This window comes from Electrona antarctica, assembly GCF_951216825.1.
Source record: "Electrona antarctica genome assembly, chromosome: 3".
NCBI classification, from domain to species: domain Eukaryota; kingdom Metazoa; phylum Chordata; class Actinopteri; order Myctophiformes; family Myctophidae; genus Electrona; species Electrona antarctica.
This window is the reverse complement of record NC_136808.1, coordinates 52,013,436-52,036,687: the sequence shown is the minus strand read 5'-3', so window position 1 is coordinate 52,036,687 and position 23,252 is coordinate 52,013,436. Positions and strand designations below refer to the sequence as shown.

At 46.5% G+C, this 23,252-nt stretch overlaps 1 protein-coding gene across 4 annotated transcripts in view; it reads left to right on the top strand.

The window, feature by feature from the left end:
* The window catches only part of LOC306920130 (uncharacterized protein), a 173,431-nt gene that overhangs the window by 33,083 nt on the left and 117,096 nt on the right, over positions 1–23,252 (top strand). For all 4 annotated transcript variants that reach the window (XR_013789618.1, XR_013789619.1, XM_079496758.1 and 1 more), the window contains exon 4: positions 20,065–20,171. Coding sequence is in view for 2 of the 4 variants with exons in the window: in XM_079496758.1 (XP_079352884.1) it covers positions 20,092–20,171 (80 nt within the window). In the remaining 2 variants the exon portion in view is untranslated. The remainder of the gene's footprint in view (positions 1–20,064; positions 20,172–23,252) is intronic.

Here is a 23,252-nt window from a genome sequence, read left to right as displayed (position 1 = left end):
AGTGTATAACAGGAATGCACGGAAAAAAACAATTGACACACGATAGTGTAAAACTAGGACACTAGAACTCTTCTCACAATGGCCTCTTGCCAAGGCACAAGTCCTGCTGTTGTCTGGAAGATCATTTATAGACAAGTGCCTTGTATTGAGTTCAGTCTGTGTTAAGGCTCATACATAGTCTGGATTTTCGGTGGTTAGGTGACCACCGAGCTACAACATGACGTCACGAGCCGCGGTGAAGAGCAAACCACCGCCACCGCTCCAGCCCTGTTTTTACTCGCCACCGCTCAACGTTATTTCAGCTCCGGTGGTCAGCTCACCACCGGAGCGGTGGTCACCTCACCACCGAAAATCCAGACTATGAATAGGCCTTTACTCTTGCATACACAAAATTGTAATATAATCACAAGTGTCTGCTGTCTGTAGATCTTCCCGGCGACGAGGAAGCGGTAACTATAACCAGCCCTAAGAACATATCAAGCAAGCGGTAACTATAACCAGCCCTAAGGACATATCAAGCCGACTTGCAGTAACTGATCAGATTCCTTTGTGTCACCTCACACACACTGCAAAGACCAGCAGGTGGCAGTAGTCTGTATTCATCAGGGCTCCGAATCTGTTCAAAGAACGGAAACAAATAATGGAATAATCCTTGATTGTTCTGCAATTAAAAGGGCTATTTTTTTTGCAACTGAATGGCTGGAAAATGGAAATTAAGAGTTAACATAGTACACATAGTACATGCATAAACTTTCCTTAATGACTATATCTGGTTTCAGTATTTATGAGGTATTAACTCTATCTCTACCGCTAGCCGTTAGCATAAACCCCAGCTCCAGGGGCCAGCATACACGTTCACTTTAAGAAGTCGGAGTTTGCCCGCAAACTCCATCAAACCATACAAATTACAAATAATTACATTATCATACATCATCATACATTTACATTCCGTGCTCAACCAATCAAATCATCACAAGTGTCATTCTGGCCAATCACAAGTCCTCACTTTTTTGAGTGGTGCAAACCACTCCAACAACCAGCTTTGTCTGTATGTGTCTATGTATGTGTGTACCTGTACGTGGGACTGACATTACGTCAGACCACAGCTGATCAGGCTATATAAGACCTTGCACCACTCAGTTCACACGGGTGTGATTTTTTTCTTCAATGTTTGTGTTTACACACTTTTGTCTTCAATGTTTGTGTTTACACAAACACTCAAAGCTGGACATAGAAGGGGCTAGCCCCCCTCAAAAAGTGGGACCAGGTTTAAAAACCAAAAAAAAATCCCCTTAAGGGTTTGGACCCCAGCTACCAGTGAACTCAAGCTGTTACTATATTTATTCCTGACATAGAAGGGGCTAGCCCCCCTCAAAAAGTGGGACCAGGTTTAAAAACCAAAAAAAATCCCCTTTAAGGGTTTGGACCCCAGCTACCAGTGAACTCTAGCTGTTACTATATTTATTCCTGTCTTATTATACCATTTCCAGCCCAAAAAGCTGACCGATCACCATGTTACTGTAGGTGTGGGACCCAGGGTTGGTCACTATCAGCCTATCACACACCACCAGCCTGAATTTTGTCTCCAAACCCAAATGTGCAATAAAGTAACCATAATTTGAAACGCTAGTCCCTATTTGTCTTGCAAATGACTTTTTAATGGTAATCTAGCCACATCTATCCATCATGCCAGCACAAGTCCATGCACCTCTTTGATGGGACTCCTCCTCTGGACAAATGGTATCTATTTATAATTCCAATGACCAACTTTCCAAGTACATGCATCATAATGTATAAGGGGGCATACTGCATGGGTAGTCTTTAAAATGGAAGTACATGAAAAGAAATGCAGCTGCTTGTGTGCACATGTGAGTACTCATGTGTGCATTCCTCGGCTAAAAACAGTCCAAACATTGTAGCGCCACCTGTCACTAGTTGTGGGGTGGTGGGTGTTTTGCATACATAGGCCTACTGTTTCTTTTAGAAGCCTGTCGAGGCCTGCATATATAACCACCAGTTTGGAGTCAAGGCCCCGACAGACACAGAAAAAGACAAGCACAATAAATGAACCTGGTGAAAGCCGGTAGTTAGTCCTCCTGTTTACCTCGCAGCACGGCAGGCATACAGTATATTAAATACTACACATGATACACATGCGCCATAGACGGGCCTCTCGGTCCTTTTGTTTGATATGACTAGCGTAGGAATATTAACGGGATCAACTATTTATTTTTGGGGGCCTTGAAAAATGCACAGGAGCACGAGGGAGGCAGTTAGCTCCCTTTTGTACTTGACATATGTAATGCTGCACTAATCAACACACGCTTCAGCCTTGAGCGGTGCCTATTCTAACCTGATATGATGAATAATGTAAATGTGGCAACCTCTGCAAATGCCAAGGAGAGGCAGCATGGAGGCAGAGGGCAGGAGAGGGAGGGAGGAGGGAGGGAGGGAGGGAGGGGGATGAGAGAGAGAGTGAGAGCTGGCGTAACCGGCTGATTGTTGTGCTGGCAAATTGATTTGCATGAAAAAGGGTGGCCTAATTGCAGCACTTAGCTGCAACTTCCTGATAATACAGAACAGGATTACTGAGGACGTGGAGGAGCTTTTATAAAAAAAAGGGGAAGGATTTCCCGGGTGTTTTGAGAGACGCACCACCACCTTCTGTCTCTGAGAGAGACGCACCACCACCTTCTGTCTCTGAGAGAGACGCACCACCACCTTCTGTCTCTCTGAGAGACACAGCACCACCTTCTGTCTCTGAGAGAGACACACCACCACCTTCTGTCTCTGAGAGAGACGCACCACCACCTTCTGTCTCTGTGAGAGACGCACCACCACCTTCTGTCTCTGTGAGCCGCACCACCACCTTCTGTCTCTGTGAGAGACGCACCACCACCTTCTGTCTCTCTGAGAGACACAGCACCACCTTCTGTCTCTGTGAGAGACGCACCACCACCTTCTGTCTCTGAGAGAGACGCACCACCACCTTCTGTCTCTGTGAGAGACGCACCACCACCTTCTGTCTCTGAGAGAGACGCACCACCACCTTCTGTCTCTGTGAGACGCACCACCACCTTCTGTCTCTGTGAGAGACGCACCACCACCTTCTGTCTCTGTGAGCCGCACCACCACCTTCTGTCTCTGTGAGACGCACCACCACCTGTCTCTGAGAGAGACGCACCACCACCTTCTGTCTCTGTGAGACGCACCACCACCTGTCTCTGAGAGAGACGCACCACCACCTTCTGTCTCTGTGAGCCGCACCACCACCTTCTGTCTCTGAGAGAGACGCACCACCACCTTCTGTCTCTGAGAGAGACGCACCACCACCTTCTGTCTCTGTGAGACGCACCACCACCTGTCTCTGAGAGAGACGCACCACCACCTTCTGTCTCTGTGAGAGACGCACCACCACCTTCTGTCTCTGTGAGAGACGCACCACCACCTTCTGTCTCTGAGAGAGACGCACCACCACCTTCTGTCTCTGTGAGAGACACACCACCACCTTCTGTCTCTGTGAGACGCACCACCTGTCTCTGTGAGACGCACCACCACCTGTCTCTGAGAGAGACGCACCACCACCTTCTGTCTCTGTGAGAGACGCACCACCACCTTCTGTCTCTGTGAGAGACGCACCACCACCTTCTGTCTCTCTGAGAGACGCACCACCACCTTCTGTCTCTGTGAGAGACACACCACCACCTTCTGTCTCTGTGAGAGACACACCACCACCTTCTGTCTCTGTGAGAGACGCACCACCACCTTCTGTCTCTGTGAGAGACACACCACCACCTTCTGTCTCTGTGAGAGACGCACCACCACCTTCTGTCTCTGTGAGAGACGCACCACCTTCACAGAGATAAGCATGTCCCCCACTGCCTCCTGTCTGTCATGACGCATCCATCACGCACACACATGATGCATGCATACACACACATGATGCATACGCACGCACGTACGCACGTACACACACACACACACACACACACACACACACACACACATACACACACACACACACACACACACACACACACACACACATACACGTGAACACACGCATGCACACGCGCCACACATACATACTGGGGCTTTCTGAGGCAGCCCAAGATGGGGTGGCGTGGTGTGGCGAGGAGGGGTTTCTGAGGCAGCCCAAGATGGGGTGGCGTGGTGTGGCGAGATGGGGTTTCTGAGGCAGCCCAAGATGGGGTGGCGTGGTGTGGCGAGGAGGGGTTTCTGAGGCAGCCCAAGATGGGGTGGCGTGGTGTGGCGAGATGGGGTTTCTGAGGCAGCCCAAGACGGGGTGGCGTGGTGTGGCGAGATGGGGTTTCTGAGGCAGCCCAAGATGGGGTGGCGTGGTGTGGTGTGGCGAGATGGGGTTTCTGAGGCAGCCCAAGATGGGGTGGTGTGGTGTGGCGAGGAGGGCTTTCTGAGGCAGCCCTAGGCAACTTTCCCCTCTTTCCTTTATTTCCTTTCTTTAACCCATTTTGACCTGAGGACGATTCTACAAATGCCTTCTAATTCCTGACAGTCGTTTTCAAACATTTTCATGTCAAAGACCCCCAAAACTAGATGGATTTGGCCGTCGACCCCCATCTGAAAACATGTTGTTCCAGAGACCCCTCAGAAGCAAAGATTTGAGTTAAAAACTCGCTCTGAAAGAATATATATTGAAAGATTTCAGGCACATTTTCACGAATTTTCAAAAATAGCAGACCTACAAGCTCATAGCGCGGCACTCGGTGCCGCGCTATGAGCTTGTAGATCTGCTATTTTTCAATAGCTAAATTATAACATAATGTTTAAAACACCAAAAGGGGTTCCCGCTCAAAATGGGTTAATAATAAATGATGGATGTTTCAAATTAGGAAACAGTGCTGAGAAAATCCAATTTAGTCTTGGGTTTTGCAGCCACGGTATAAAAAAAAGTAAGAAGAGTTCTGCGTTAAAGGCCCATGTTTTGCTTTAATGCTTGCAATGGACCCTGTGTTGTATGATTTAATGTGGCCGGTGAAAATGGCCCTTATTACGTTGCTATTAACAAATCAACCAGGCCCTGAAAATGCATCTCTGCCTCTCAAAGAGTTGTGGGTGGCCTTTCCTCCGCAGGCATTGATTTATAGACCCTATTCATAATCACATTGGGGGGTGTGTGTGTGTGTGTGTGTGTGTGTGTGTGTGTGTGTGTGTGTGTGTGTGTGTGTGTGTGTGTGTGTGTGTGTGTGTGTGTGTGTGTGTGTGTGTGTGTGTGTGTGTGTGTGTGTGTGTGTGTGTGTGTGTGTGTGTGTGTGTGTGTGTGTGTGTGTGTTGCATGTGCAAAATGTGCAAAGGGTGGATAAGGATGGGATGAATTTCCTGGAGGTCTTGTTAATTTCTCGTACCAGTACCTATAGGTTCCTCCGCATCAGTCATGGTGATATCACAGCCTAGATCACCACTACTCAATCTTTCTATATTGTTGTATGTATGATTCTGCCTTCAGTCTTCTGCTCTCTCCTTACATCTGTCTACATGTGCTTGGCCATTAGCAGTATAAAAGACACTAGTGTACTTTAGTGTAGAAACAGGAACTATGTTTGCCTCCTCCCCTTTCTTAGGCCCCATTTACACTGTCAGCCTAATCTAGCCTGAATCAGATCTGAGCCACATCCAGATTGGAATCTGATTCGTTTAAAGGAGTCATGTGACATGTTAGTTTCATCTTAAACCAATCGGATTTCAATCTCGATGTGGCACAGATCTGATTCAGTGTAAATGGGGCCTTAGTCCACTTCCTCCCAAATGCTTCTATTTTTATTCCTATACTAAAAACATCATTACATGCAGCAGTATTACTGGAAGACAGAACACTACTGTCCCAAACAAGATGTCTCAAAAATATGTTTATCCCATTCTGGACGGGAACCCCTTTTGGTGTTTTAACTAAGCATTATGTTATACTTTAGCTATTGAAAAATAGCAGATCTACAAGCTCATACGAGCTTGTATTTTTGAGCGAACGTTTTTAACTCAAATCTTTGCTTCTGAGGGGTTCCTGGAATAACATATTTTCAGATGGTGGTCGGTGGCAAATTACATATAATTTTTGGGGTCCTTGACGTGAAATATTGAGCACCACTGACATTGAAACATGAGGTAGCCTATTTCAGAAAACTGTCATGATTTAGAAGACATTTTTTAAATTTCGACGTCAGGCCTAAATGGGTTATTGCGAACGCAGTGATTGCGAACGCAGTGATTGCGAACGCAGTGAGCATTTACTATGAGACCCAGCAGATCATGTCTGTCTGTGTGTGTGTGTCTGTCTGTGTGTCACGCTGTAATACCACCCGCCCGCCACCAGAGGGCGCAGCTGTATCGCACACAAAAACACACACACACATGCACGCACACACTCACGCACGTGCATCGCACACACGTGCATCGCACGCACGCAAAAAAAACCTTTAAAAATAAAAAAATAAAAAAATAAAACTAATAAATAATAAATAATAAATAATAAATAATAAATAAAATAAAATAAAAATTAAGAGGAAAAAAAAGCTCTGTGTGTGTATGTGTGTCAGACTGCCACAACAGCTGCGTTCACTTCCCGCGTTCACGCGTCTTACTTGTATATACAGTATACCGGTATGTGCGTGATTCTGATTATCCTCTTTCCCCTCATCATCACTGTTGCCCGATCCCCACACCTCACCCTGTCCTCTGCCTCTTCTCCCCATGGCTCTAGTCCCGATCCCCACACCTCACCCTGTCCTCTGCCTCTTCTCCCCATGGCTCTAGTCCCGATCCCCACACCTCACCCTGTCCTCTGCCTCTTCTCCCCATGGCTCTAGTACCGATCCCCACACCTCACCCTGTCCTCTGCCTCATCTCCCCATGGCTCTAGTCCCGATCCCCACACCTCACCCTGTCCTCTGCCTCTTCTCCCTATGGCTCTAGTCCCGATCCCCACACCTCACCCTGTCCTCTGCCTCATCTCCCCATGGCTCTAGTCCCGATCCCCACACCTCACCCTGTCCTCTGCCTCATCTCCCCACACCTCACCCTGTCCTCTGCCTCAGCTCCCCACACCTCACCCTGTCCTCTGCCTCTTCTCCCTATGGCTCTAGTCCCGATCCCCACACCTCACCCTGTCCTCTGCCTCATCTCCCCACACCTCACCCTGTCCTCTGCCTCATCTCCCCACACCTCACCCTGTCCTCTGCCTCATCTCCCCACACCTCACCCTGTCCTCTGCCTCAGCTCCCCACACCTCACCCTGTCCTCTGCCTCTTCTCCCCATGGCTCTAGTCCCGATCCCCACACCTCACCCTGTCCTCTGCCTCTTCTCCCTATGGCTCTAGTCCCGATCCCCACACCTCACCCTGTCCTCTGCCTCAGCTCCCCACACCTCACCCTGTCCTCTGCCTCTTCTCCCCATGGCTCTAGTCCCGATCCCCACACCTCACCCTGTCCTCTGCCTCTTCTCCCCACACCTCACCCTGTCCTCTGCCTCTTCTCCCCATGGCTCTAGTCCCGATCCCCACACCTCACCCTGTCCTCTGCCTCTTCTCCCCATGGCTCTAGTCCCGATCCCCACACCTCACCCTGTCCTCTGCCTCTTCTCCCCATGGCTCTAGTCCCGATCCCCACACCTCACCCTGTCCTCTGCCTCTTCTCCCCATGGCTCTAGTCCCGATCCCCACACCTCACCCTGTCCTCTGCCTCTTCTCCCCATGGCTCTAGTCCCGATCCCCACACCTCACCCTGTCCTCTGCCTCATCTCCCCACACCTCACCCTGTCCTCTGCCTCTTCTCCCCATGGCTCTAGTCCCGATCCCCACACCTCACCCTGTCCTCTGCCTCTTCTCCCCATGGCTCTAGTCCCGATCCCCACACCTCACCCTGTCCTCTGCCTCTTCTCCCCACACCTCACCCTGTCCTCTGCCTCAGCTCCCCACACCTCACCCTGTCCTCTGCCTCAGCTCCCCACACCTCACCCTGTCCTCTGCCTCAGCTCCCCACACCTCACCCTGTCCTCTGCCTCTTCTCCCCATGGCTCTAGTCCCGATCCCCACACCTCACCCTGTCCTCTGCCTCTTCTCCCCATGGCTCTAGTCCCGATCACCACACCTCACCCTGTCCCCTGCCTCAGCTCCCCACACCTCACCCTGTCCTCTGCCTCTTCTCCCCATGGCTCTAGTCCCGATCCCCACACCTCACCCTGTCCTCTGCCTCAGCTCCCCACACCTCACCCTGTCCTCTGCCTCTTCTCCCCACACCTCACCCTGTCCTCTGGCTCTTCTCCCCATGGCTCTAGTCCCTTCCCTTTCCTTAATTTATATTCCTCTTGCCCACTCATCTGTCCCTACATTCCCTGCAATCCCTCATTCACAATCTCCACCATTTTCTCTCTCCTCTGACTGATTCTGCTCATCCTCCTTAACCTGACCAGTGTGGCTCTGTGATGGCAGGCAGGCAAGAATGTCCTGTTGTAATGAAGCCAGAATCCTTTTATTATTATTTCTTTTACAGGAATTTGGCTAATGTCCTTGTCCACCACATTGAAAAGAAAAAGGAGAAATAGGCAATAGGCATACCATTTTAATGAACCAATTCCTTAGCGCCAATGCACAAAAAGAAGACAGACCTTGAGGAATAGAAATGATAAAAGCACTGTTAGGTATAAAAGGCATTTCCTCTTTCTGTCCTGCCTGTGATTGAGGAAATTCTCCAGATGTTGCCGTGAAAACACTGATGTCTTTAGTCTACAGGAATTTAAGATGAGGGTCTAAGTGTCCTCATTACTCTCTTTAGTCAATCATTTTCCATATCATTTTAAAATAGACTGAACATAAGACATGGAGCAGCTATGGATGCTAAAGTCCGGTGCTTCTGGCCAGGTTTTGGCTGTGTTAGTCTGGAAAAGGCATATAATAAGATAACATGAGAAAGCTATCCTATGTTACTGTCCTTGGGACTATATTATTAAGAATCATTACCTCTATAATATTGTCATAATCACTGCACTCCCTGTCCCAGACATATGGGCTACAGTGTAAAAACACACTGTTCCCTTATTATAATTCACTGTGGTGTGTGTAAGTGTTATTCCACAGCTTTTTTGCTCCTCACAGCTTGCACAAAACATGGTCACAGCTGTGTGTGTGTGTGTGTGTGCGTGCGTGCGTGTTTATTTTGTCTTTGGTGTTTGGCTGCCTTGCGTTGAATATACTGTATATATATTTTTTCCTCGTCTTTTTGGATGGTGGACGGCTCCAAGCAGAACATGTTAGTTTTATTTGCGCCGAGGCCATGTATCAATGGTTTGAACAGTGCTCCTGAAAGCCTCATGCGTATATAGTACTTAAGCAGCTACAGATGCCAAAGTCCATTTTGCTTCAGAGATTCCCGTTGTTTAAGTTGGCCACATCTTTTTGAGTAGTTCTCATAACCTCAGCTGCAGGATTTGCCAAAAAAAGTCCTGAAGAAATGTCTCTCTCAATCCAATTAAGTCTGTCATTGCCCTTTAGCGGTAAAGTGTGGAGGCAGCAGATTTTTCTTTCCCCCTCAGCCAGTAGAGGTCATATTCCTGTGTGTCTGCATAGCTCTATTCTTATGAGTGGCTCTGGCTTTTTTCTCATCACGTTCATTGCATCAGCTCATTTTGCGTGGGCGGGGCGGGGCGGCTTGAATCAAACGGACGTCTCCTGGCGGCGCTGCAACGCTGTGAGGAACACGTAACTAGGTGAGGTTCTCATTGTTGGATCAGCACAGCGGTTTAACCCATTTTGACCTGACGTCGAAATAAAAAAAAAGGTCAGTTTTCTGAAATACCTCATGTTTCTGTATCAGTGGTGCTCAATATTTCATGTCAAGGACCCCAAAAACGATATGTAATTGGCCGTCGACCCCCATCTGAAAATATGTTGTTCCAGGAACCCCTCAGAAGCAAAGATTTGAGTTCAAAACGTCCGCTCTGAAAGAATATAATATTCAAAGATTTGAGGCACATTTTCACCATTTTTCAAAAATTGCAGACCTACAAGCTCGTAGCGCACCACCGAGCTTGTAGATCTGCTATTTTTCAATAGCTAAAGCATAACATAATGCTAACACCAAAAGGGGTTCCCGCCCAGAATGGGTTAACAGGACCCCAGTATTATTAGATCAGTATAGCAGATGGGCAAAGGAAATGGCCCGTAGTGCTATGCAAGAATGCAAGATGCTGAGCTGCAGGGGAGCAGTTTGGCAGCCGTCGAGTATATGAGAAGGATGCTACTGTAGCGAACCAGAGAAAACCACATGGTTAAAGAAACGGAACAGAACTAGAGTCAGCGTATTTTGTGATAGACAGCTAATCACAGAAGGGAGAGCCAGATAAAAGGGTTGTTGAGGAAACGAGGATATAGAACAGGGAACTAAAGATGGTGAAAGGTGTGTCGGGGCAGGGGCAGCGCCAGCAGGCAAGCTTGTACCGCTGCAGTGTATTACATTTTACAAAGGCAAAGACGCAGACTGTAATGCAGGCATGCAATGCCAAGCTGTCAAGGTACTCGGATGTAAAGTAGCTTGATTGGACATGATGCAGAGCCGAAGGAAAGGTTGCAAACCTTCGTTTTGCAATGTTTACTATTACACAGCATCCACACACAGACCATGTTGGAGGAAGTGGAGCTGATGGTAGTCTGCATTTCAAAGCTTGGGTACAGTAAGAAGTGACTGGTTGGTGGTAACTGCCTGCTGCTGTAATGAGAGTGAGCTGTCAGAGGCACGCATGTAATGGCTCCCCTGCCAGCCGCCCAGTTCAGGTCCTAGGGGACGTAGCATAGACATGCCGTTTCTCTCTTCTCTTCCTCCTTCCTTCACCTCCCTCACCCGCCCCCCGCTTTCACTCCATGACCCGCCTATACCAGGCCCCTTGCATATTTATTTTCTTAACCCATTTTGGCCTGACCTAAAAATTAAAAAAAAATATTCTAAATCCTCCAGTTTTCTGAAATAAATATTTTCACGATTTTTCAAAAATAGCAGACCTATACAAGCTCGTTATCGCGCCACTCGGTGGCGCGATAACGAGCTTGTAGGTCTGCTATTTTTCAATAGCTAAATTATAACATAATGTTTAAAACACCAAAAGGGGTTCCCTCCCAAAATGGGTTAAAGGACAACTTTAGTTTTTTTCATCCAAGGTTCATGTTTTAGCTTGATATTAGAGAAAGTAAAAGATGAGTGTAATTGTTTTTTCATTTACTCTAACCACTTTCTTTCGTTTTAGCGATTTTCTGTTTTTTTTGACAGGGGGGCGGGGGCCTTCGAGCAAGTGGTTAATAGGGCCTATGTATATATATATATATATATATATATATATATATATTTTACGAACTACAACTACAAACTGATGATTGAGCCTATGTCACACAGTATGGTATCCCCTATAGTACCTCCCTCTTCACATTCAAAATGTTGTTTTATTATTATGGTATGTGTGATATGTGAGCTTACCATAATCACAGTAATCCTTAATCATATTCCATATCATTCAAGGGCCTTTTGGATAGAAATGAAACAGACTCTTAATTGATGCATCAAGGAAGGCAATTATGTTTCTGCACTGTCAAATAGGTCTACATCTATTCTAAGATAGCATCTTAAATACATGTTGTGAAAATGTGTTTGCTTATTTATCTGTGTATATAAAATGATTCATCAAATCTTATCTTAGTTAAGTTACCACTACCACTGTGAGGCAGCAGCAAGCTCTGATTCATCTCTCTGCCTTTTACCACAAAATAAGTCAATTAATCCTACAGTCAGGCACATTGTGCAGAAAGCGTGTTTAGGTAATGCTATCCCCCCCCCCCAATGATTTAGCGGAGTGGTTTTTAAGTTAACATTTTTTCAAACACATTTGAAGGACCTTAACAACATGTCATAGGTCTTGTTCAGTGCCATGCAGCCAGGAGGAGCCGGTGAATGGGCCAGGAAGGAACCTTCCAGTTCCAAGGCGTCCAGTATACCTCCTGAGCCCATGCAGGGACGTCGCTGACCATTTCGTTGCCCTACTCGTAGGATATTTGTGCTGCCCTCCCTCCCGACGAGAGGGCTGCTATTCCTCGTGTAGATCGGCTATTTTCGCTGTTTGCGAGGACACACGCGGCCGCTCGTTATTACGCGGTGGATCTGCAGAGAACATTGTTATTATGGGGTCGACATTTTGTTTCCCCCCTCGGCATGTTGCCCTCATAGAGTTATAAAGGATAGAGGGTGGACTGCCCCGTTCCCAGCTATTCATTTTTTCGATTGTTTACTTTTGCACGCACGCACGTGCACGCGCACACACGCACACACGCGCACACACACACAGCTTCTTCGTGGATGGAGGACATACTTCCCAAGTCCCCAGCACTGCGTGAAAAGAGGAGTTAACGGGCAATTACGGGAACTGTATTTTGCCCGTAAACCTCAAGTTTAGCAGCATATACATGTAATATACGGTAATATACAGGTGTGATGGTACAATTCGGGAGTTTACGGGAGTTTGTTGGAAAGATTAACGGGAGTTTCCTGTAATATACACATCCGTATTCCAAGCTTTTTGCGCAGTGCAGGATGGCCAACTTGTCCTTCGTTCACTGTACAATGATTCTCTTATTAGCAGTGAATTGGCAGACCCATGGGAGGGGAGCTACGGTATGTATCTCTATCTCTAGTGTTTCTCATTTTCACCGCAAGGACCTCCCAAATTGATACGAATTAGGCCTCGGACCCCCATTTGAAAACATTTGTTTCTCACGTAACGTTGCGTTCCCGATCCCAGCTTTCCTGTCATTAGCAGAAAGAGGGTAGTTGAGGCAGTGTTCCTGTCTGTCTTGGATTATGGAGACATAATCTATAGACATGCAGCAGCATCCACTCTTAAATCCCTAGACTCTGTTTATCACTCATCGATTCGATTTATTACGGGTGATAGCTATGGTACTCACCATTGTATCTTATATAACAAGGTTGGATGGTCCTCCCGAGACAGAGACACGAGAACTGCATCGGCACCTGTTCTAGTATAAAGCCATGCTTGGAGATTGTCCTAAATACATCTCATCTTTTCTGAAGTGGGACTCTGAGCCCTACCACACTCGGTCAAGTGGTTTCCCCAAATTCAAGGTACCAAAAGTTAGCTCTGAACTTTGGTCTGTTTTTGGCTTCTGTGACCTGACTCTGACACGAGTACAACGGGTACTCTGACACGGGTACAACGGGTACTCTGACACGAGTACAACGGGTATTGCATTGCCTGGTGGGCCATGGATCTCCAACTTCCATTGTTGCTGACTCGGTGCACTACAGCCGGGCACCGGTCTAGTTTATGAAATGTGACCAGGTCTAGCAAAATGGTCCTCATCTCGCCTATAATGAAAAGGCAGAAAATCTAAAATAATGTTGAAGAAGGTTTTCATTCCAACAGATTATTGATTTGGGCAAATTAAATGTATACATTTATAAGTCAAAGTAGGCTAGCCAGCTCTAGGTGTAATGTTGTGAACAGGGGATTTTCTAAGCTTTGGGTAAAACGGCACAATCATTTTAAAATGGTCATATCTCCTTCAAATATTTTCCAATTTCATTGAATGATACATCATATGGAAGCTTACATTCTGTACATTAATAATCTGTAAAAAACTGAAAAATGACTCTGGTCGAGATGAGGGCCTATTTGCCAGACCCGGTCACAAATGTATCAATCAATATGTGGTGATTGGTTGCCATATTCAAGAAGGCAGGCAGACATTGTAAACAAACACACATGTCATTTTACAGCTAAACAGTTAAAGATGGAGTGCCCCGATTTCTTTCCACCCTAAAACATGATCATCAGGTCTTATTGTTATATAAGGAGGTATAATTTTTTTTTAAAAAGTGTACAGTATTTGTTAAAATGTTGTTTTTATGTGGGCACGCCCACCAGTTCATTAAGTTTGCCTGGTGGGTGGTGATCCACCTGAACTGAAGCCGCACCCACAGCTGTAGTTGTATGATAAAAGGGGAGGGGTTAGGGGAGGGGCTGATAGTGTGATGTCACTATATTACTGTTTATTTCATTGGCCCGTTTGACTGTCAAGGGTTCAGCCTCCAGGAAGAAACCCTAAATACAAAGTTAATACACCATGCATTGCACATAAAAACGACTCCAGGGTGTCTAATGAAGTACTGTCACCTCATAGACACATGAAAAATACAAAAATTGTGGCATTCCATCTTTAAAGAATGTTTTTGAAAACATTTGAGGCGAGAAATGGGCAATGCAGTATCAGAATATATATATACATTTTTAATTTTTATCCCACAATTTTGCAACCCATTTTTTCACCCAGTGTCAATTATCTAATGTAATTCTGTGCGCTACCCTTCCTCTGCCACCTGGGGGGCAGCGGACTGACCTCATGCTTCCTTCTATGCATGGGGAGTCCAAGCTGCTTCTTTTCACCTTACAGGGGGGGGGTTCCCCGGCCAGACGTAGTGCGTGGAAGGAACACGTTATTCCGACCAGTTCCTTTCCCCCTCCATCAGGCTGGCCAGGGGGAGGTAGTTTAGAGACCAGGATTACTGCATGTTTTTTTGTGAGGGTACCTACCTACCCTAATATAGAACCAGAATATTGATTCATACTTTTTTTTCAACGCTTCCTACCCGGTCTTTAGCGAGCTGATCTGTTGCACTGGATGCCCCTATAGCTAGAATAGAAATTGTATAGCCTATCTTTCTTCACCGTAACTTCTTCTTCTTAACCGTTAATTACATTTTATGTCAATTTATTATTTGCTTTATTAAGTAGCCCTGCATGTAATAAGCAAGACAATGAATGATGAGCATTGTTTAGAAATAAACCTCTTCAAGGGTCATGAAGACCACTTCGATTTGCGCCGGGGGTCTTATCCCTCTCAAGAATGACCTGCTCACCTTTCATTTGACCTTGTCCGAGGTTCATGTTCCACGTTCCCCAGGTGGTTTCATTAACTACAGTACAAGTAAATATTAAATATCTTGGACATTATTTCTCATTTTCTTGCCTTCAGGAGGGACCGCCCTCCAGCATCAACCCACTGTGTTGCACTGCTGTGGTTATGACAGTTCCGTCAGCCATTTCCTGCTGCTGCTATAATGACACCCTCATGCTGGCTTTAACGGCACATTATCATATTCTGTAGGTGGGTTGATTGACAGTTGACCTTCACAGCCTGGTTAGTAGGAGCAGGTCACCTTGACCCATTCTGTGACTGCATATTAATAATAATCTGATTACCAGGAACCAATTAATCAGCGGACGCAGCACTGGGCAGTGATTAAAGAGATAGCAGACAGTGCTTCTCAGCTGGGCCAGGGCAGTGCACGCACGTGCACGCACACTCACACTCAGAGGTGTGCGGATTTAACTGTAGGAGTGTGTTCCCTATTGCCAGTGCCCTGTCTGTGTGAAAGGCCACGAGGTGATGCATCGGAGCTGAGCTGATGCATAGGTGAGGTTACAGTGCCTCAGCTCGGTCTAAAGCTGATGCATACAGTAGGTGAGGTTACAGTGCCTCAGCTCGGTCTAAAGCTGATGCATAGGTGAGGTTACAGTGCCTCAGCTCGGTCTAAAGCTGATGCATAGGTGAGGTTACAGTGCCTCAGCTCGGTCTAAAGCTGATGCATAGGGGAGGTTACAGTGCCTCAGCTCGGTCTAAAGCTGATGCATAGGTGAGGTTACAGTGCCTCAGCTCGGTCTAAAGCTGATGCATGAGGTTACAGTGCCTCAGCTCGGTCTAAAGCTGATGCATGAGGTTACAGTGCCTCAGCTCGGTCTAAAGCGGCCTCATTAGTCGGACAGACGTGGGGGGGAGGCACAGAAGGTTATCAGCTGAGTTGGCAGATAAGGCCAAAAGCAGCACACTATTACAATAGAAAACCAATAGCCTAATTTCTTTGGATATGCATTATTGGGGGGGGGGGAGAGGTGTATTTGGAGAGCTTGTAATTGTGTATGACTTATTTGAAGCAGTTATAGCACTTTACCTGATCTGATACCAGGAAACAGTGCATCTCTAAAAACCTTCTGAAAACTTTGTTACTTGTTTTGTTTCAGGTTTTGTCTTGACTTTTTATGCATATTTATGGGCTGTAATGGCTTGTTTATATTAGCAAACAGTAGCATAAATCAAACCTATGTTTAGAAATGATGATGGGTAAAAATGTTCCAAATAGAATATTTTGCATCTGCTAATTGATATGTTCCAAAGACTCCTGAAATGGTCCTTTAATGGAAATAGAAATGGTTGTCACTGGCCCATTGGCTATTAGCCCTGAGGATCTGCTGCATCATTTGTTTCAAACTTGTTTCAAAATGATTTCGAATATTTGCCATTTTATACTGTCATTCAGTTCAGAGCATGACACTACCATTTCTGGGGTAAGGAATGTGACTCCAGGGGTGGAATCCACCCATAGTAAAAGTATACTTTGTCAGGTTTTGATTAAATTACTTGCATATACTATCTGGACTATATCACCTTGGCAATGCATGACGTAATGCTGTCAATTTCACTCCCTGTCGATATGGTGAAACTCATCACCTCAGTATCTCTGTTACCTTTCCAATGGAGCACTATACAGATTATACAGACGCGATCGATAATTGAACATTTTGATAGGAGAACGAGGAAATGAGGGCTGTGTTTGTTCAAAGAGAGATAACATTCCCAGACCGTAACCAGAGCACGACAGAACAGCCTAGCAATATTACCTTGCACCGTATACTGCATAATATAAAGCGGCCCCTTATGCATATTAATGGGAGCACTCTGCATAATGTGTACATCATGTGACTTCCGTGGGAGCACACAGACACCCTATCGGTGTTCGCTTTACCTCGCCTGTGTTTCGCTGCTGTTATTTACGTCCACACATTCCTCCACGCTGCGAGGGATCTCCCCCAACCTCACCCATTTCAACTCCTCCCCCCCCCCCCCCACCAGCAGCCAGGCGTGTTCCCACACTCCTCCAGCCCTGCATATTGACACAGCTCCTTAAAAGCAGGTGCGTGATGCCAAACGAGGTCCTCGTTATACCTCCCTCCCACCTCGGATGGTTGGAAGCTTTTGGAAGAACTACAGCGACATCTGCATGTGCCATGGTTACAAAGCGCCAGGCTGATATACCCACCCACAGCACTGGGCTTCCCTCTGCCAGCCTGTTCACCCAACTGCACTGCCCCTCCTCCTCCTCGCCACCCCTCCGGCACTCATTACTCAAATTACTAAACATGCCTAATTGTGTGGGGCGTGAAGCTCACTTCATTTGAATATTCTGTGCGTGGCTTGGGGGGATTTGCCTTGCGTGGGGGGTTGAATTGATTTAGCAAGTCTGGAGGAACGGGGATCCGCATTAGAAGCGGCAGACGGCATGGCGCATCATTTTACCTAGAAATTATATTTTTCTCCACGCTCTTTAAATCAGAGAGATTGTTTTATGCATAACTATTGTTTTTTTTTTTTTTAGCTACATTTGAAAAGTTTAATAATTGTATTTATTCTTTATCAATGAGAAGCATTTTGTTTTAGAACTACATAGCCCTTTTAATGGTCACCTGCAATACTGTGGCAATTGTATTCTGTTGAAATTAGATGGATGGTAAAGCAGGACAGAGCCATCGATTGGAACTCTAATTGGCCTCAACAGAGCACAGAGGGTGTCTTGCAATTAATTATGTCTATATACCCACATTTACACATTACTTTTTTTGTGAATCTTCAATCTAGAAGCATCAATATATATTCATATAATGTTGTAAAAGTATATTATTTGAGCTTATTACTAAGTGTGTGTGTGTGTGTGTGTGTGTGTGTGTGTGTGTGTGTGTGTGTGTGTGTGTGTGTGTGTGTGTGTGTGTGTGTGTGTGTGTGTGTGTGTGTGTGTGTGTGTGTGTGTGTGTGTGTGTGTGTGTGTGTGTGTGTGTGTGTGTGTGTGTGCACACGTGCGTGCGTGGGACTAATGTTCTTGTGTCCCCTCAAACAGAAGAAGACGGGCAATCTCAGTAATATAAATGGTCAATAGGCAGTACGCTAATTACCTTCAGTGATTTAGTGCTGTCAAAGTCAGGGATAGTGAACTAATTAACAGACAGGCAAATTAGCCCTGAGGTCAGAGTTTGAGGGGTTGTGTCTCTGTGTTGGGAGAGGTGTCTGGGGGGGGGGGGGGGGGCAAAGGGCAATGACAGAAAGCCATATTTAAACACGTACTATTTAAATATATGTGTGACTGTACTTTTCGTTTAACCCTGTCAACCTGGGCCATCTGCCCAAAAACATGTTGGTTCTGATTCCGGTTCTTATCCTTCTCCTATGCCAGAACAATCCCCCCCCCCCCCCCCACCCCCGCCCTCATCCTTGTTGCCAGGTCCCAGTGCCATCTTATCCTGGTCCCTTAACCTGTATCCTGTCTTCTTGCTCATGCCCGATGCCACCTAAAACCATTACACCAGCTAGTAGCCTACACCAAATGACATGTAATTGTCCAATTATAGTTTTGTATCAATTACTTCAGTTTTTCGGCCGCAATTGAAAGAAGTAAAAAAAAAGAAGCTAATTTCTGTGAAAAAGTACATAAATGATAAAGATGTTTTTTTTTAATACATCCCATAATACTTTAGAATTCAGTATACATCCCGTTGTTCTACAATGGACACACACATAAACTGTCCTTGCACAGGCTGTAAGGTGCGCAATTAATCCATGTCTAAAAAGGTTGAGCGCGCACACTTTCTTTTTAATTAACGTCGAATTAAACAAATTGGCAAGTTGCCAGAAAGGCACACGGCTTTTAAGATTGCCATCGCATAATCGCTTTTCCTTTTTTTGGAACACGTTGTGATCCTCCATTTCCACTCCCTCGCTCTCCGCTGCCAGTCGCCAGTATGCCGTAGCGATTTAATGATATGCAAATGAAATATGCATAAAACCATTCTGCAGTAGGATGATTAAGCACAGAGGACATTAGCCAGAGCTCGCCACAGTAGTCTGTTGTCTCCTCTCCATTCCGCTTCGGCCAGACACCAACACACCGCCGCGCTAATAAAGCCCAGCGCCACTAATGTGCGAGCGCTAATGATTTGAATATCACCAATAATATCCAATTGGGGAGAAATTAGATTCCAGACAGGGCGCTTCTTAGCTCCAGTTTTGTAAGATCCAGAAGGAGGGAAGGCAGATGTCTTCGTATGTGAGGGTTGATGCTGTAAGCAGGCAGGAGAGGAAAGAGACCTGCAGGTTTTCCAGGAGGGAGCACTTGAACACTAGCAATGCAGGAGCTTTTCTCTGCTTGTTTGTGAGTACTGTGACATTATTTGAATACTGGCATATAACGAAGGAAGAAAATGTACCCCTTGCGTTCTCTCACACACACTCCACCCCCAGTCCCTTCTTTCTGCTCTCTCTGGCAAAGCCCTCTGTATTTGTAATCCATTTTGTTTAATGAAGACGTGGCACAATTAACATCCCCCGTGGAATTAAAACGGTTGATCATCCGAATCTCATTAGCTCCGAAAGATTATAATAAAGATTATAATATCCTCATGATGCGTTTCGCCCAAAAAGGGTGACGGGGCGGGCAAAAAAAAAAGAACCCAAGAATTGCGAATTAAATCGTTAATTGTTTTTCCTGTGATCGCGTAATTAGCGATCGCCTTCAAGGTGCCCAAAAAGATGCCACCATTCAACCAACACAGCCCTTCCTCAGTGGTGGCAGAGTCACACTCTGACATCTTGGCAGTGCATGCCAAGGTAGGGTAGAGGGAGCACAAAGATCTTATAATCCCTCCCTTTGGATGACTTCTTCAATTATTCATATTCCACAACCAACCATGCCCCCCCTTGTCCAACACAAATCCAAAGGAGCGAAATTAAAAACAAAAATAGCAATTAGAATAGCAAGTGCTGGATGCCAGTGGCTGATGATTTCCTTCCCTTGTTAATTATTGTTTGAAAATATCCCTGTGCATAATAAATGAAAGCGAACTTAACGAAGCCCCTTCATTCTGTGTCTTTGCAGTGATGCCCATCCTTGGCTCTGTGCCCGATGTTAGTGGACCTCGCAGAAGTCACCACGATGTTTTCCCGGACCCAGAAAACACCCCGTCTCGCAACCCAAACCAGTTGGTAAATTCAGTGTTGCATCTTTTCCTCATAGTTGTGTGGGGGGTGGAGGGGGGTGGAGGGGGGTCGGTGCTGTTGGTGCTGTTGAAAGGGTGGAGTTTGTTTAATTTTGCCGGTTGGTTGGCAAGAAGGTGGCGAAAAAAAGTATTGCGGGCGTGGATTGATGAGAGGGTGAGTGGGAGGGGAGGTTTCAAATGGTTCCCACGGCCCCCTACTCCAACCTTAGAGGCAGACTAGCAGGGAGGACCTCCTCCCCACTGTCATTGGTACTGTGTTCCTGTCCCATTGCCTTGTGCCCCATCCACTGGGAGTCTGTTGTTGTGCCTGTGCCACCAACAACCCCCCCCCCCCCCCCCCCCCCCCCGCCAGGTTCTCTTAGCCCATTCTGACCTGAGATCAGATTATAAAAATGTCTTCTACATCCTGACAGTTTTCTGAAAAAGCTACGTTTCTATGTCAGTCGTTCTTCGATTTTTCAAAAATAGCAGACCTACAAGCTCGTAGCGCGCCACTCGGTGGCGCGCTATGAGCTTGCAGATCTGCTATTTTTCAATAGCTAAAGCATAGCATAATGCTAACACCAAAAAGGGGTTCCTGCCCAAAATGGGTTAAGTCCAGTGTTCTGCATGTAGATAAATCTCTTGTCTCGCTCGGCCGCCATAGCTTTTCTTGTTGTTTGTTGTTGCTGAAGTAGAATCTCATAATCACAGTTTGTCTCTGTTTCGTTGCCAAGAAGTCACTCCCATCACAGGAAAAAAAAAAGGCGACCAGTAAATTGACAGTTTTCCTCCAGTGCTTAGATATGTGATTAATGTTCAAAACAAGTTCCAATTCAAGCAAAAAGAGTTAATTTATTCCCGTCTGTCTGCTGATTCTAATTTGTTGTGTTAGTTCATTAGTATGCATCCTCGTGTTGGCAGTTTTTCTTTTTGTGTTGGTCATTGTAAACAGCTGCTGTGGAGCTCTTGGCACACAGTCCCTCAGGTCCATTATTCCTCCCTCCTCCTCCTGTCACAGGCAGGCAGGCGATTGGCAGATTGGTGGCATCCTAGGCAGCAGTGCCTATGGATGGTAGACCTTTGCTCACCAACGTGGCTGCCAGCCAACGCAGTGAGGGATGATGTTTTACATTGGGGAACATGGCGTGGTAAAGGGGGTGGGGGGGGGGGGGGGGGGGTTGGCACAAAAAGAGGCACCCGCTTCACACACTCCCCTTCCAATTGAACAGCTCGCCGCTTTTGTCTTGATTTGTCTTGTTGTTTTTGTAGTTGTTTTCTTTTTTCTTCCTTCACAGATTTTTTTTCGTCTGGGTAATTTGTCTCGTTCCCTTTATCGAGCCTGTCGCACTAATTAACGGAGCAAACTTTTGTTGTTCCAATTTGTCGTTTATTGCGCTGGATCGTCCTGTTTTTTTCTTTTTCTTTTTGCATTTTATGAATGCCAAGTGTCCCATCACTGGTATCCGATTGTGTAGATGTGGATCAGTTGTCTACAATATTCCTCGTCCTTCGCCATTATCCCATGCCAGATGCCAATGTGTTCCCGTTGGCACACATCTTGAACATGCGTGGCTCCTTGGGCATCCTCCAAAATTATTACTTTTGCCCCAACTCGTTGAACGCCACCTCTGAAATCGCATGTGACATCAATCGCCGATATCCTCCAAGGGTACAGCCTTGACTGCCCATGAATGAGTTGGCATGGCGTCTACTGCCTAGCTGGCTGCCTGGCACAGGGACTTGTGCCTCAACTGGTTAGAGAGAGAGAGAGAGAGAGAGAGTGAGAGAGAGTGAGTGGGAGGTGCTTCCTTTTGTGCCACCGCCACACCCCCCAGTTATCTCTAGAAAAACACAACAGCTCCCAAGTTTCTCTTGTTTTCATTTAATGATTAGCACTCCCTCCATCAGTCCCATGTGGCAGAGCCCCCACTTCCTCCTCCTTTGCTTGGCATCCATCACTTTGCGATCCCCCGCTTTCCTCCATCTTTCTTTGGTAAAATATGTTACTTGTTTCCTGGCGGATATCCATATCCCAACATGGCTGACGAACCAACCCATCTGTCCAACTTGCCATCAATTCTCCCCAAATTCCACCATAAGTACTTTTCAGGTCTCTCGTACACTTTTGGTCAGCAGATGTTCCAGTGTCTTCCACGATGGCGTTGGGCTTCAATGGCCGCCAGTCATCAATTGGACTTGCGTTTTCGTCCGAGAATTTGCCACCCGCTCCTCAAAAACAAAAAATAAATCTGCCCCACCCTGGCGCGGCACTAACCAAATGACGGCGGGATCCGTCGCCTCCCCGGGTAAATCTAACCACCTGCCCCCGCGAGCCAACGCACGTCCGCCGTGGCGCTACCACTGAATGGATGGGCACTGTGCCAACTCTCTGCCATCAACCGCATTTGCTGCGTGTTTGCCCATCCCCTCTCTGTATCCTCTCCTACCCAACCTCCTCCTTGCCTGGCTTTCCTTCCACACCCACAATGCCGCCCCCCCCCCTCCTCCCTCTAACACCCCCTTTTGTTCTATGGGCTTGACATTAATTAACACATAGGTTAATTGATTCTATAAAGCTGATGAATTACGCTTAACGTTTCCCATAGCCTTCGCTAGCTGAGTTGCGCCCCGCCGCGCACGCACACTCTCTGCCTGGCACTGGCTGAGCCTCTGCTTTGCCCTAGCTCCCACATTGGCGCTGGTGGAGGGAGGAGAGAGCCTGTAGCCGTGCAGCCAGTAGCAGTGGTGTAGTGCTGCCGAGTGAGCGGTGCCACTACCCCACTGTACAGTGGGAAAGATCTTAGGCTGCTTATTGGACTATAGGCTGATCGCAATTGACGTTTTTGCTGGCTGCAAGTATGCAGTATGTTGCAGTATGCTGCAATGGCATTTTGTTATATATAATCAAAATCCTCCAGCAAACCACCTATTGTCCTTATTTCTATTTTCACGTCTTCCTTCCTCAATGTCACTTCTCTACTTCTCTACACTCACATTCCTTCTCTTTCTCTCTCTGTCTCTCTCTCTCTCTCTCTCTCTCTCTCTCTCTCTCACTGTGCCTCTAAACTATACACATCATCGCATC